General features: G+C 36.9%; 1 protein-coding gene across 1 annotated transcript in view; it reads left to right on the top strand.

Moving 5' to 3' along the window:
• LOC145684459 (putative peptidyl-tRNA hydrolase 2) overlaps window positions 1-14,942 on the top strand; it is a 49,918-nt gene that overhangs the window by 22,772 nt on the left and 12,204 nt on the right. Inside the window, exons 3-4 of the mRNA XM_081756874.1 lie at window positions 3,797-4,042; window positions 7,960-8,047. Coding sequence (XP_081613000.1) covers window positions 3,797-4,042; window positions 7,960-8,047 — 334 coding nt within the window. The remainder of the gene's footprint in view (window positions 1-3,796; window positions 4,043-7,959; window positions 8,048-14,942) is intronic.

The following is a 14,942-nucleotide window of genomic DNA, read 5'->3' as shown; positions in this document are numbered from 1 at the left end:
CCGTCTTATGAAGACGTCACTTTGCCATACAATAACGTGGTCTTTTTCCGCACTACCACAGTACTTTTCTGACATATCACAAATGCCCAATATAAATACAGTAGTAATATATCAAACACAAAGTGCACAATACGAAAACACATCCATTTATAACACACTCTACAGCAGTAAGTTACCCTCTCTGTATCAACTAACTAACTAACTAACTCTATGGCCTATGGAACCCAGAGGTTCAATGCCGCGTTCACAAAAGCTCTCCATTGACTTCTGTCCTTAGCCAGCTGGATTCAGTTTCCACTTTGGATTCCTATTTCTGCGAGATCCATCTTAATATTGTCCTCCCATCTGCGCTTAGGTCTTCCTAATGGTCGTTTTCCGATTGGTCTTCCAGGTAAAACTTTCTGCCCACCTTTGCCTCCTAGACTTAACAACTCCAACAATGTTTGGTAAACCGTATACATTATGTATTTTCTCGTTATGAAGTTTCCGCCATTGCCGTTCCTCTTGGGTCTGAATATTCATCTCAGAACCTTGTTCTCAAATACTTTCAGTCTGTGTTCTTCCCTCAGAGTAAACGACCATGTTTCGCAATCATACAAAACAACAGGCATGATTATAGTTTTACATATTTCAAGCTTCAAATTCCTCGACAAAATTCACAACAACAAGACATTTTGAACTGAATAATAACATGAATTCCCTGTTTTAGTCGACATTTAATTTTTCGTGAATATGGTTTTCGTTTGTTAATATTGATACTAGATATTTGAAAGTATCCACTTTATCAAAAGTATTATTCGATATTTTAACGCATCCATAATTCTCGTGTTACGATCCCGACGAACTTTCATTTATTTAGTTTTCTTTGCATTTACTTCTAAACTCATGTCCCTGCAAGCGTTTAATAAGACCTGTGCATTTCTTTCTATTCTCCTATCTTACCCTATTAAATTTACTTCATCAGCATGCGGCATAACTTGGTGAATACCATTCAATTCTAGGTCCTGGTTGCTATCTTTGATTTTTCTTATAGCGTATTCAAGGACAAAATTGAATAATAATGGCGACAGCGCATCTCCTTGTTTCAGGCCATTCTCGACGTGAAAGCTCGTGGACAAAAATTTTCCTACCCGGACTCTACTTTGGGATTCATTTAAACATATCTTAATTAATCTAGCTTTTTCGGTATTTGAAATTCTGTAAGAATGTTGTAGAGCGTTTCTATCCTAATCGAGTCGTAAGCCTTTCTAAAATCAATAAATAGTTGATGTACCGGGGTATTTTATTCCCATTTCTTTTCGAATATTTGTCGAAGGGTAAATATTTGGTCGATAGCTGATCGATTTCGTTTAAATCCACACGATAATCTCCAATAATTTAATCTGCGCATGGGGTCAATCTTGCTAAATAGAATGTTCGAAAGGGTTTTATAGGATGTTGACAGAAGACAAATGCCCCGATAATTATTACAGTCAGTGTTGTCGCCTTTTTTGTGAATTGAAACAGTGATTGATTCTTTCTACTCTTCTGGCAGTTCTTCCTTGTTCCAGATAAGGTGAATGAGTTCGTGTATCTTGTTCCACAATTTTTCGCCTTCAGCTAAGATTAACTCAGCTGGAATTTCGTCTACACGCGTAGATTTGTATTTCTTTAATTTCTTTATAGCGATTTCTACTTCTATTCTGTTAGGTTCTGAAATATACGCTTCTGTGGCATGTATTTCCGTTTCTCTACGCACATTAGTTTTTGGCTGCATGTTAAGCAAATAGTCAAAAAAAATCTTTCCATCTATTTAAGATGCTATCTGTATCAGTAAGCACGAGGTTGATAGCCTTTCTTAAATTTGTTGATTCCCTTATACATGTCCCGAATGTTTTATTTTTACTATTATCTTGAAGTTCCTTAATTTTAGCTTGCGATTCTTTGCTCTAAAAGTTTGGAAGTTTCCCGCCAGATGTTTTCTAAATTTTGCATAGTTATTTCATTCGAATTTTGTAGTCAACGTAATTTTGCGTTTTCTCTTCTCCGCTAGTTGAGTGCATTCCTGGTCGAACCATGATTTGTTCCTATGTATTTCCGCGTGTCTCAGTTTTTCTTTTGTTGTTGAAATTTTAATGCTATCTGTAATTTCAATCCAAGTATCCTCAGCGCTAATGCACTCGGAACCTTCTAAAACCGAGAATCTATTCGAAACTTCAATTTGGGGTATTCCTCTGTTACGTGGCTGTTTTCTAATTTCTTTATATAAAAATTGGAAATGACTATTTGACTTCATAAATCTTGAACCACGTGGTCGATCTTGACGGGCCTGGGATGGCTTCTATCATTTCACTTTGACGCTGCAACTTAAAGAAAGGGGAGGTATTTAAAAATGATTAAAAAAATTACCGATATTTGTGTTGAATCCATAGTTTTCTGTGTCGCTGAGATGACTAACGACACTTCCGATGCCATTTAAATCCAAATTTGGCCATGCAGTATGGAGGAGGGGGAGATAAATATAGAAATGATCAGAAATGACCGATATCAGTGTCGAATCCATAGTTTTCGAGATCACTGAGATAAACAGTGACCATTCCGATACACTTTAAATCCAGATTTATTCCTTTATGCCCAAAATGAAACGTATTCTCCCCGTGCGAAGAACGGGTATTCTACTATATATATATATATATATATATAGATAGATAGATAGATAGTTAGATAGATAATGTTCGAAGTGGAAGGAGGCGGTATGTTTTATTAGAATTTAACTTGACATACGAACTACTTAAGTGTTGAAATGCAGTGAGAGTATGTTGCCTAAAAGATTGCATTTCTATTTACATAATAGCTGTAAAGCGTTGGAGAGCTTCTCTGTAGTAACGCGGGGGAGGGGGGGGGGGCATGGAGAGACTTTGATCCCCTCCAACTCTCTGAAACAAAATATCTCCTTATGTTGTATTATAGAGAATTATACACGAAAGTGCTCAAAAACCGAATGAGGATATTAATAACTTCCTGCAGAAAAACTCCCGGTCCCTCACGCGACTGTGGGGTATTCTAAACAGCCGGAAGGTCCGCTCCCACAGCAGACAACTTTAAAACCTGCCCATTCTCAAAACACGGCATTTATATGCATTAAGGCAAGAAGACATACACATACACACATACATAACAAAGAAACAATTAAATATGGCACGCCAAAATATAAACTAGGTGAACTTCTTTACAGACACATCATTTTGAAAACAAAAGTTAAGAAAAATGTCAGTGTTGTTAGCCTTTCTGCATAACGAATAAAACCTTTTACTCGCGCCGTGTGGACTTTGTGGTGGACAAACACCGTGCTCGTGGGTTTTCTCGGGATTCTTCCGTTTCCTCCTACTTTCATCATTCCACAATTTCACTCATCTCTCATCATAACCGTCTCCGTTAGCCTAACTGGCATAACCGTGGGACGTAAAACTTACAGATTTCATTTTTCATTTTTACAAAATCTTTTACGTGTAAAGCTATTCGTCAATTACTGTGTACAAAAATGGATTTATTAAAGGTTTTTAGCATCTACTTTCCAGTGACGGTATGTTTTAATCATTGAAAAACCAGAGGTGGTATGCCTTCATCACTGAAAAACCAGAGGCGGTATGGCATACCATCGTATATTGCCTCACTTCGACCACTATATATATATAGATATATATAATATGTTTTTTAGTATTTTGAAAAGTATAAATTACAATTAAAACTATTAGGTGCCTTAGTCAATTTTATCTACTGCTTTTATTAAATGTTGTGCATCCAATGTTTGTTTCAGGCATTATATTACACGGGCAACCACTCTGCCGATCTAGCGGCATCCTATATCTTTGATAACCCAGATAATGAAGACATGGATTCTCCGTTGTTTTTCGACTTTATTGTTGAGAAAAAGGCGAGGAAACGTCGAGGCGATGGTGAAGCTGCCGACGACGAGGAGGAAGAAGACGAATTAGATAGATTCAAAATGGTGTTTGTAGTCAATTGTGGGCTTCAAATGGGCGTCGGCAAAATAGCTTCTCAGGTACAGTTCTTTTTTCATATTTTATTTATTAATGTATTGTCAGTTTTTTTCTTCCATTTGCGCCTTTGGAAGCTAATATTTAGAAGAGCTATAACATCTAAATTTGCTTTTAATTATCAACATGGGCGAGGACATAATAATGATTTAATTTGATTTCAGTGCTGCAAGAAAAGGTGAGACAAATAATCTTTTTTGAATGTAGGCTTGCTCCCCATAGAAAATAGACGTCTTTTTCGGGGGGCCAAAACAGAAATTTTTGCTTTTTTTGACTTTTTATTGTAACAATTTATATTATTAACTTCAGTTATTTAGCACAGTTAGTTACATATTTGCCCTAAGTTTGTCAGAATATCTGATTATGAACTGGTTAAGTTGTAATTCAATTGATGAATGTTCAAAGATAAAACAGAAAATAAAATAGATTTAAACTCGTGTATTTTTCGAAGACTTTTCCACATTAATTTTTTTGTTTTTAAACAATATTTCTTCCTTTTAAATTGAACATACATCCATTCACAATGGCGTCCTTGCGTATTGTATCTTAACTGCCTAGAACTCTGTCTGGCCACAAAACCTAACAACGTAAATGTGCAGGAGAAAAGGATATCTTCCGTACCGGACCATCGTCCATAACAACATTTACATATTTATACACATTATTGTTATTATCGTTACATTATAATTATCTTATTCAAATACTAGGTTTGTTTTCTTGAAGTGGATTTTACAACTAAAAAATGTCTTTACAACATTCTGTGAATTCTATATTTCAGTCCTCTACTGCTTTCTTGATTCGTTTTCAAACAGGTACTGCATTGGTTACCAGCAAATGTAAATTATGCAACCCAACAATACGCAAGTGTTGTTGCGGTTGTGTAACACCTTCCCAAGTGCTTGAAACACAAGCACCTTGTAATATGTGTCTTATGGGTTGGTTAAATTCAAACAGGTATGCAAAGAAAGAAACACAGTAAACGAAAAACTACATACAACAATATTTTGGCTTTGGTGTAAAATCCCGCTTGCATCTCGTTTTCCGGGCTCGGGAAGCTTTTATTATGAGCTGATATTCTATTATAATCTACGCCAGCCGAACTGGCGGATGGCGTCAACTAATGAGCCCGCAGCGCGATGTTACCAAACCTCCGGTGAGAAAGCCAGCTTCCAATGGGCGCATATTGCATGTATCAAAGGCACGCGAGTGACCAACAACATCCACTATGTCATAATAATACAAAACTTCGACACTAATAGGATCATTAATGTATGTACCTTATTAATAATACTGTTTTCTGTTACAAATGTGGTATGAATATTCTGTATCGTTTATTTCGAATGTTCAGATGGTAAACAAATAATTGTCAATACGCTTGATATTAGTTGGCTAGATAATCATTCATAACCCGATTCACATGCATCTGAGGATCAAACTTAGGACTCCTCAAACCGAAAGACAATGTCCTACTATTTTGATTTTTCTAAATTCCGAGACAAAGGAAGTCTCGTAAGAAGAAAACAGTTACTTCTTATGCACCAATTGATGCAAAATACATACAGAACGCACAATGGCCCAGTGATGAGGCACTTACCTCTGATGTCTGATTCGATTAAAACCCCGGGGCGCGATGGCTCAGTGGTAGCGCGTTCACCTCCGGTGCTTGGAGTCCCTGGTTCGATGCAGGCTCGCGCTGTGTTGACTTTGTGGTGGACAAACACCGTGCTCGTGGGTTTTCTCGAAGTTCTCCCGTTTCCTCCCACTTTCTTCATTCCACCATTTCCCTTATTTCTCATAATCACCGTCTCCTTTAGCCTAACCGGCATAACCGTGAGACGTAAAACTCTGAGATTTCATTTCGATTAAAACCCATGCAAGTTTGTGGTGGAAAGGTGTTCGTAGATTTCTCCGGATTTTCCCATTTCCTCCCATTATTTTAATTGCATTAATTCTCCCATCATCATTAATTTTTATTTATTATTTCTATGCTTTAACCCATAGAGCATAACCGCGGTACATTGAATTAATAATGTATTTTTTTATTTCATCATTTGACGATTATTCACCGAGACGAACAGTTCTTCTGCTAATTCCACACGCTTCGTTCTTAACATTTGGAAAAGTCGATATTTTGTTGATTTGCGACCGATGCACATTTTTTTCTCTTTCTTTTTAACGTATACACTTGAAATACCATTTCCTAACTTTGTCTCCTTAAATCTCGAGCTCCTATATCACTTGTGCTAAATTTCTTCCACGACATTTTTTGGTTATATAAACACATTCACCACAAATTAGAAAACACTATAACACACCCACTCGTTCTCTTCAGAATAAACACTTCATTATATATATACTCACGAAGTTTCAAAAGGCGAATACAGTAGCTTGTTAGTAGAGCACTTACCTCCGGTACGTGGGGTCTTTGATTCGATCCCCGGCCAAGTAATTTTGTGGTGGACAGCACCGTGTCCGTGAGTTTTCTCGGGTTACTCCCGTTTCATCCAACATTGACATTCCACCAATTATTCCATATCAACCACTTGCCTTAGCCATGGGACGTTAAGCTGAACGATTTCATTTTCATTCTTTCTAAATTTGAAAAGACTATAACGCGCCAATTCTTACTCCGCATACGCAAACGACAAGTATAGAAGCGAACGCTAATGACATTATACAGGGTGTTTCAAAACAGCACCGACAACATTCGGGAGGTGATTCCTGACACCAAGATAAGACAAAAAGTATAGACCAACCTGGGTGCACAAATGCTTCCTTTCAGAGTTATAGGCTGCCGAAAACATGAAAAACTGAAATTTAAAGGTCCATAGCTTCAAAACTATGGGACCTACCGTAGTCGGGTCAAGACTTCACTTAGGAACTATTATGTGCCCTATCCAAAAGTCCATGTTTCATAATCCTAAGGTACTCACGAAGCAATTTTTATAGAGGGAGTTTCGCTACGGACATATAATTTGAAGTACTCTGCAACTACCTCTATAAAAATTGTTGCGGAAGTACCTTAGGATTCTGAAACATGGATATTTGGATAGGGCACATACTAGTTCCTAAGTAAAGTCTTGACCCGACTGCGGTAGGTCCCATAGTTTTGGAGCTATAGACCTTTAAAGTTAATTTTTTCATGTTTTCGACAGCCTATAACTTCGAAAGGATATATTTGTGCACCCAGGTCGGCGTATAGTGTTTATCTTACCTTCGTGTCAGAAATCACCTCCTAAACGTTGTCGGTATTGTTTTGAAACATCCTATAAAGGAGGGAGAGATTTTATAAAATAATAAATATATTCTATACAATCCAGTACCTGTTCATCAACCTCGTATATGCACTTCCCCGAAATTCATAATACATGTGTCTGGAATGGTAAGTTACCAACTCTGCCTACAGATTCGACCAAGCAGGTACCAAGATCGAAAAGAAAACAAAAATAAGTTTTGACATCAGATCTATTTTTGGTCTCATTACATCACTCAGTTGATTAGTAAAAAGGTTTTTCGCTTTTGCTGCTCTTTAAAAACTGAAGCTAAACTCTGGCACAACAAACCCATAGAGAACGAAGACAAAGCAGCCGGCTTGTGGCCAGTGATGATTTCAGATGAAAACCCAACCTAAAGCTCCCTTTCCCCGAACATTTCTCCGTTCTTCCTCAGCCTAGCTTACTACTATTTCAGCAATACCACTTTAAATTATAGGATTCATAAAAATTAATGTTTTTAAGCTAATTTTCATTCATAAAATCAACTTTCATAATGAAGCAATAACCACAATACGAATTCACATGAAAATAAAAACAGATGTAAAATACAAAACATATTAAGCAAGAAACATGGTTGTTTCACCAATAATCTGTCACAGTACATGAAAGTGTAATCATAACGAGCTTAATCTATTTGATGCTTTTAGGTTGGCCATGCTGCTGTTGGTTTGTACAGGAAACTTCTCAACAGTCAAACAAAATATGGAGAAGACCTGTTACAATGGAGGATCAAGGGTAAGAAATTTTTAGTCCTTACTTTATTTTACCTATTTCTCTTACTCATTTGTATGTATTTTGCTTTCAGAATGTTATATCAGAATTTGAAGTTCTTTTATTCTCATCTTACATAAAGAAAAACAGCTTGTGATTGTACTAATTGTGATTTGTTATTTTTTAATGACTTAAATTTTAATGAATAACGCGAAACAACGACCAGTATTAGAAATTTAGAAAATGAGTTGTGTAAATGATAAACTAATAGATAGAGAGATATCTTTTCTTAGAGCCTAGAGATCTGAGTTTGCAGTTTATGATCAGAGATTCTACAGACCTGTAAAGTCAGGAAAATTTACCAAATACGAGAAGTCAAAAAGTAAAAGGACTTGCAACTTCTCGCATTAGGGTTTGGTAACACTGTTAGTATCCAGCGCTGAATTAGTGTCGTCTGCAACACTTCTATGCAACGTGTCACTGTTATTCCCGCGTTAGTCGTTGAGTATAGTAGACCGTTAAACACGGCAGCTCCATTGTCAATCTACACCAACGAAGAAATGAGGCAGTGATTCACTTTTTATTTTTAGAAGGTGTTAAACCTGCGGAAATTATTTGTCGAAGCAAGCGCAGTATGGTGACAGCTGTTTATCGCGAAGCAAGATCTACGAGTGGATAGAGTGTTTCAAACAGGGAAGAACTTCTTTATGTGACAAGGAAAGATCAGCAAACCATAGTCCCGAACCGGAAACTAAGGCTGCGAGCATGGTTTGGAAACACTCATCATCGTCATCAGAAGTTAAGAAATTTAAACGTCAGCCATCAGCTAGTTATTGATGCGGTGCAAAATTGGTTACAGATGCAACCGAAAAACTTTTTTCCGACGGAATCAAAAAAACTTACGAAAGGTTGGGAAAAGTGCGTTGAAGTGCAGGGCGAGTATGTAGAGAAATAATGTATGTTTCAGTTTCGTATCATTAGAATAAATGTACCTTTTCTCGAAAGTCTCTTTAGTTTTTGACTTCCCTCTTCCATATTTTACGAATAAAGAAACTGAAGACAGGCTGCCGCAGGTTGCTAGTAGGTAGAAAATGCATATTTACAAAATCCGGTTAGGCCTTGATAACTCGAATTTTTTCACATTCCTTTGAACTCTCCATAAAACTCAGTGTTAAAATAACCTGTGTAACTCGAATGTTTAAATATTACAACCTCTATAAGTCGAATTTTAAGGGTTTTCGTGATCATATTTTAAAATTTCGTTAACTTGAATTTTCGTAGCTGCGAACCTCTACGAGTCGAAGTTTGCCTCTATAAGTCGAATTTCTTTTGATATGACCTCGATAACTATGCTTCTACAAGGTAGCTATCGGTCACGAAAGTCACCAAAAGTCATGAAAAAGTCACGAAATTTATACATATATATATATAATATGTACAAATATAAGTGCAGACCAGAAAATGTTGTTCTATGAAACGTCAAAATTCACCACCAAAAATGTCTATGGTCGGCTTTAGATGCTACCAAAGTATGTTTCTATCGCATATATGAAAATTCAGCCTAATTCGCACCCAAATTCGCACTTGAGAATGTTACTAAATTTTATGGTTTGGTAAAGAAAAGGTCACGAAAAAGTCATAAAATTTCATTTTGAAATTTTAGTAGACACCCTGTTCTATGTAATTGTCATAGTTGCTAATGTGTGCTGTAATTGTGTTTTACTCGTGTCTAGTTTTTTACTAGTCACCTAATAGTTTAAGGAACTTTCATCACTTCGAATTTTAGAGGTTGAGCGAATAAAACTTTGAGTTATAGAGATTATATAGTTCTCTTTTCATGAGGAACACAGAACCTCTGTATCTCGAATTTTTGTTGTAGCCACCTTGATTACTTGGAAAACTCGATAACTCGAATTTTTATCTATTCCCTTCCTCTTCGAGTTATCGATATCCCATTGTATTAATACTTTTTAATTTACTAGCTAAACTGAGATTGATTGTTCTGCAGCTTACAAGGAACCCTATGTATCTATCAGAGCTCGATTTTCATGAAACTTTGTATATAGAGAGAGTACCTCGGGAAACTCGCACAGCCAAAATTGTAGCCTCAGAGTCCAAGACGTTGGGACACTAGGACCCTAGATTAAAAGTGGAATGTCAGTACATTAAGGACATGGTGACAAAATGCACATTTTTGTTTAAAACTAATCATTGTAGCGACACGAAATGAGCATACATCGATACGAGATGGTCGATATGATCTGTTAAAAGTTATAAAAAGAATATCCGCCATCTTGAAAGAGGCCATGTTGAAACTGGTGCGATTGGTGTAAATGAGAAGAGGGTCATCCGATGCATTAATTTGAACGTAAATAGCCACAAAAACCTGTTGGTGAAGTCTGTGGTGGGATTACATTATTCCTGTGCTTCTGGTAGAGTGGTTTAGGTACAAGATGAGCAAAGTGTATCTCATGACACTCGAGCAGATGGAGGGTATGGAGCGCTATAGGTGGACTGATATGACGTTCTGATTGCTGTTCGAATTCATTTAAGTCTAATAAAAAGTTACAAGTTAGTGTCAACCATGACATTATTATGAAGATTGAACCGTCATATCAGCACATCGACACCAATTACATGTTGACTCTGACACAAATGTAGTGCTAAAATTACATTGCGTTCGGTTTTCTAGTTCCACTGATCCCACTCATAGCGCTCCATAATCTGCATCTGCTCGAGTGTCATAAGATACACTTTGCTCATCTTGTACCTAAACCACTCTACCAGAAGCACAGGAATAATGTAATCCCACCACAGACTTCACCAACAGGTTTTTGTGGCTATTTACGTTCAAATTAATGCATCGGATGACCCTCTTCTCATTTACACCAATCGCACCAGTTTCAATATGGCCTCTTTCAAGATGGCAGATATTCTTTTTATAACTTTTAACAGATTATATCGACCATCTTGTATCGATGTATGCTCATTTCCTGTCGCTACAATGATTACTTTTAAACAAAAACGTACATTTTGTCACCATGTCCTTAATGTACTGACGTTCCACTTTTGATCTTTCTCGGGCCATAGTGTCCCAACGTCTTGGACTCTGCAGCTACAATTTTAGCTGTGCGAGTTTCCCGAGGTACTCTCTCTATATACAAAGTTTCATGAAAATCGAGCTCTGATAGATACATAGGGTTCCTTGTTAGTCAGTAGTGTGTCCGATTGCCAATATAGCGCGATCGTTATTCAATCCCCAGTGGGGGTAGGAGTTTTCCATCTAGGCCGTATGACCTAAAGGTAGTTCAGCGTTGGAAAAACGAGAACAACCCTGGGGACAAACTGATGAAAACGAAAAGCCAAAATCTTAATGCAATACCGTCGCTGTGGAGGCCCAGGCCCCTGTAGAGTATGTAGAAATGTTTATATATATATATATATATATATATATATATATATATATATATATTTCTTTGTAGCTAAACATGGAATTAATAAAACTAAAAATAATTGGAAAAGGTAGAACATTAACCCTTTTATGTTCCTGGCTTTTTGAGGTAAATTTTAGGCTTTTAGTCAAGCAGGTACTGCTTCATTACTGTTTATCGTAAGATCATGGTTCATAGCTCGTTTTTTCTCAATAGACCAACCTTTCCAATGGTACCACTCGCTTGTCCGTATCGTAGACCTGAAACGGGAAAATTGGAAAAAACTGAATTTTTTTTTTCAAGAATGAATTTTTTCGAAAATTTTGTACCCTTTTGGTATGGACCTGGGTTCACGCAGTGATCTCAAAATCACTGGAAAAATTCATAGTTACGTACACAATACGTGTGCAAAATTTTAATGCGATATCTTGAAAACCAAGGGCGGGAAATTTTTTTGAAAATCTCAAGATGACCAATCTTTTTATATATACATTTACACGACGTGATATAAAAATCTCCTAATGCAAGACTATTTGTCCCTGGATCATGGTTCATATCTCATTCTCTTCAGAATAAAGCAACTGTTCAAAGGGTATCACACATTAGAAACGAGAAATTAGGAAAAATTGAAAAATTTTCCGAAAAGTTCCTTTTTCGAAAACTTTGAGCCCCTTGGGCCCGAGCCTGGTGAGATCTCGAAGAAAAGTGAGAAATACTTAGAGGTGTAGACATTACGAGTACAAAATCTAAATCTGATATCTTGAAAACTAAGGGCGGGAAAACTTTGTGAAATCTGGTACAAAGTCAAAAGTATATATATATATATATATATATATATATATATATATATATATATAAACATAGATAAATAAATATATACATATACAGATTTATACATAGCACATAATGTAAAAATTTACTTCGTCATTACTATTTGTCCCTGGATCATGGTTCATACCTCATTCCCTTCAGAATAAAGCAGCCTTTCAAAGGATACCATTTTCATGCCCATATCATACACCAGAAGGGGAAATTAGGGAAAATCCGGGAAATATTTCGAAGAAATCCTTTTTTCAAAAATTTTGAGTCCCTCGGGACCGGGCCTCGGTTGACGTAGAGATCTCAACAAAATTGAGAAATACTTATAGGTGTCGACATTACGTGTACAAAATCTCAAACTAAAGATGGGAAAAAGTTTTGAAACCTGGCACAAGGTGAAAAGTATATATATATTGACGGATCCAGGATATGATCAAGGGAGGGGCTAAACCATAGTTTGCTACTTTATCCAGTGTACAGCAAGATTGAAGCCCATTTTATCCAATGTATACCTGAGAGTCAAGGGGGGCTATAGCCCCCCCCCCCTTGGATTCGGGCCTGTATATATACATAGCGCATAATGTAATAAGTCACTGTGTCATTATTATTTGTTCAGGATCATGGTTCATACTTCATTCTCTTCAGAATAAAGCAGCCTTTCAAAGGGTACCACTCATCAGGCTTTCCAATGCTCCTATTTTTCCTATATATTTGCGTCTCTTCCTATAAACTCCTATATTTCCCATATTTTAACGAAACCTCCTGTATATTTGTTGCATTGCTACTTTCATTTGTGAAAATAACATAAGGAAATAAGGTGTGGGTGGTTAAAGTGCCTTTTGTCTCGGAAGGCCCTCCAAATCCCCATTCTTTATCGGAAGCAAAGTGCATTTGGGTTAATAAATATTTCAGTGGCTAATCGTGCAAAGAGTGCTCTTGTACAGCACGCGGCTACAAAGATATACATTAAAAACAGAGAAGTGCACAACAATGTACATTTACGGTTCACGGTAGGACATGCTTAGTGTCATTGAACAGTCATGTATCTCACAATTACTGGAACAAAACCCATATTGACAAAGTCGTTATCGCTGAGACCTTGTAGGGTGCTAAAGTTGCTCTACGGGTTACAGCTATAATTCTTGTGAAGACATCATTACTTTGTTTTGCAACATGTTTAATTGCTAAGGATTTTCAGCTTCATAAGACTAAGTTGTTATCAGTGGCGTATATACGATTTTGTTTCGGGGAGGGCTTTGCTAACTTTCGGGGGGGGGGGGTGCCTGAAAATGTGGAAATTCTGCCATATATTTCATATACTTGACTATAGTAAGTACAGCGGCGTATTCTGCATGAATGCAAGGCATGCATTGCATGCGTTCTTATTCTAATTTATTTATTTTTAATTAATTTTCAAAGAGCCAAGACTGAAAAATTACGGAACTTCCCTTGATATCGTAGGTCAGTACGCGTTACGAAAGCTGGCAGTCAATAGTTGAAAAAACTGTTCACGTGTGGCGCTGCAGTATTCTCGACAATGTGTGTAGGCATCCGCTCAAGATCCTTGTCGTCCGCTAGCCTGTAAACCTGTGTTTTATTGGGTGAAAGAAGCGAGAGAAATCCAAAATGTATGCAACTCGAAAGTTGCACGCAGCATAGTTGCCATCTATACATATACACGAAATGACTAAATCAAAGATATACCAAATACTCTCTCAATTTAATTGCATTAGCTAAATGAAGGAAATGAGCTAAATGAATTAAATTGCTAGTACGGAGAATATGTATTGACATTATCTCAAATACATTTACTTTGTAGTCACTTAATGTACTATTTGTTAAATAAAGAATCGCGCAGATGTGATTTAAATGTGTATGAATTTGTTTAGTGAAAAAAAAAAAAATGCTTAAGTGGTTGGAAACAAAGCATTAAAAAAATGTCTGACGTGAAAGCAGAATTTCTTCTGCTTTTGCAGCGTTGTCGGATCTAAATGCAAGAGAGTATCGGTGTATGAAAAAAATGTTTTATGAATGCTGTGAAATATAGGTTTGAATTACGGCAACAAAGCGTACTCTTACGGAAAGCACAAGTTGGCCGAAAAATCCGCGAAAATTGACGAGAGAATGTGTTATCGGAAGTCCTCGTTCGAGCGGGAAAAGTTCATTGACTCATAGTTTAAGAAATTTCGGAAAGATGTGTGGTGCGGTGCGGTCTTTAACTCTATTTCGTTTCGCTGTATGAAATATTTATAGTGCGTGCGTTTTACTTTATCGTTAGTGTTGTGTGTTGTGTGAAGTGTATCTTTTTAGTGTTTACTATGGATAGAGAAGAGGTAATTTCGAACTTGTTTGAAAAACCTTTCAGTGCTCGCCCTATGGAGGAAAAGTTCGACCCTCTCCAGCTCTAACGAACTTAAAGTCACAAAACAAAACTTGTGTGCGTAATTTTAATCCCAAAGTGTATAATAAAACTGTGTGGCTTTGCGGTTCGGAAAATTTGTGCAAACTATTTTGTTGGCCTTGTGTTTTGTTCGGAACCGAGAACTCACCATGGAACAGTAAAAACCGGGGCTACGCAGACCTGAATAACCTTCATACTGCTATTACAAGGCACGAAAAATCGGACTCTCACGTTAATGCACTAATAACTTTGGCGACCTTTGGCAAAA

Source organism: Thermobia domestica, chromosome 4, assembly GCF_964235325.1.
Source record: "Thermobia domestica chromosome 4, izTheDome1.hap1.1, whole genome shotgun sequence".
Taxonomy (NCBI): Eukaryota; Metazoa; Arthropoda; class Insecta; order Zygentoma; family Lepismatidae; genus Thermobia; species Thermobia domestica.
The sequence above is the reverse complement of the archived record's forward strand: the minus strand, read 5'-3'. Positions and strand labels throughout refer to the sequence as shown.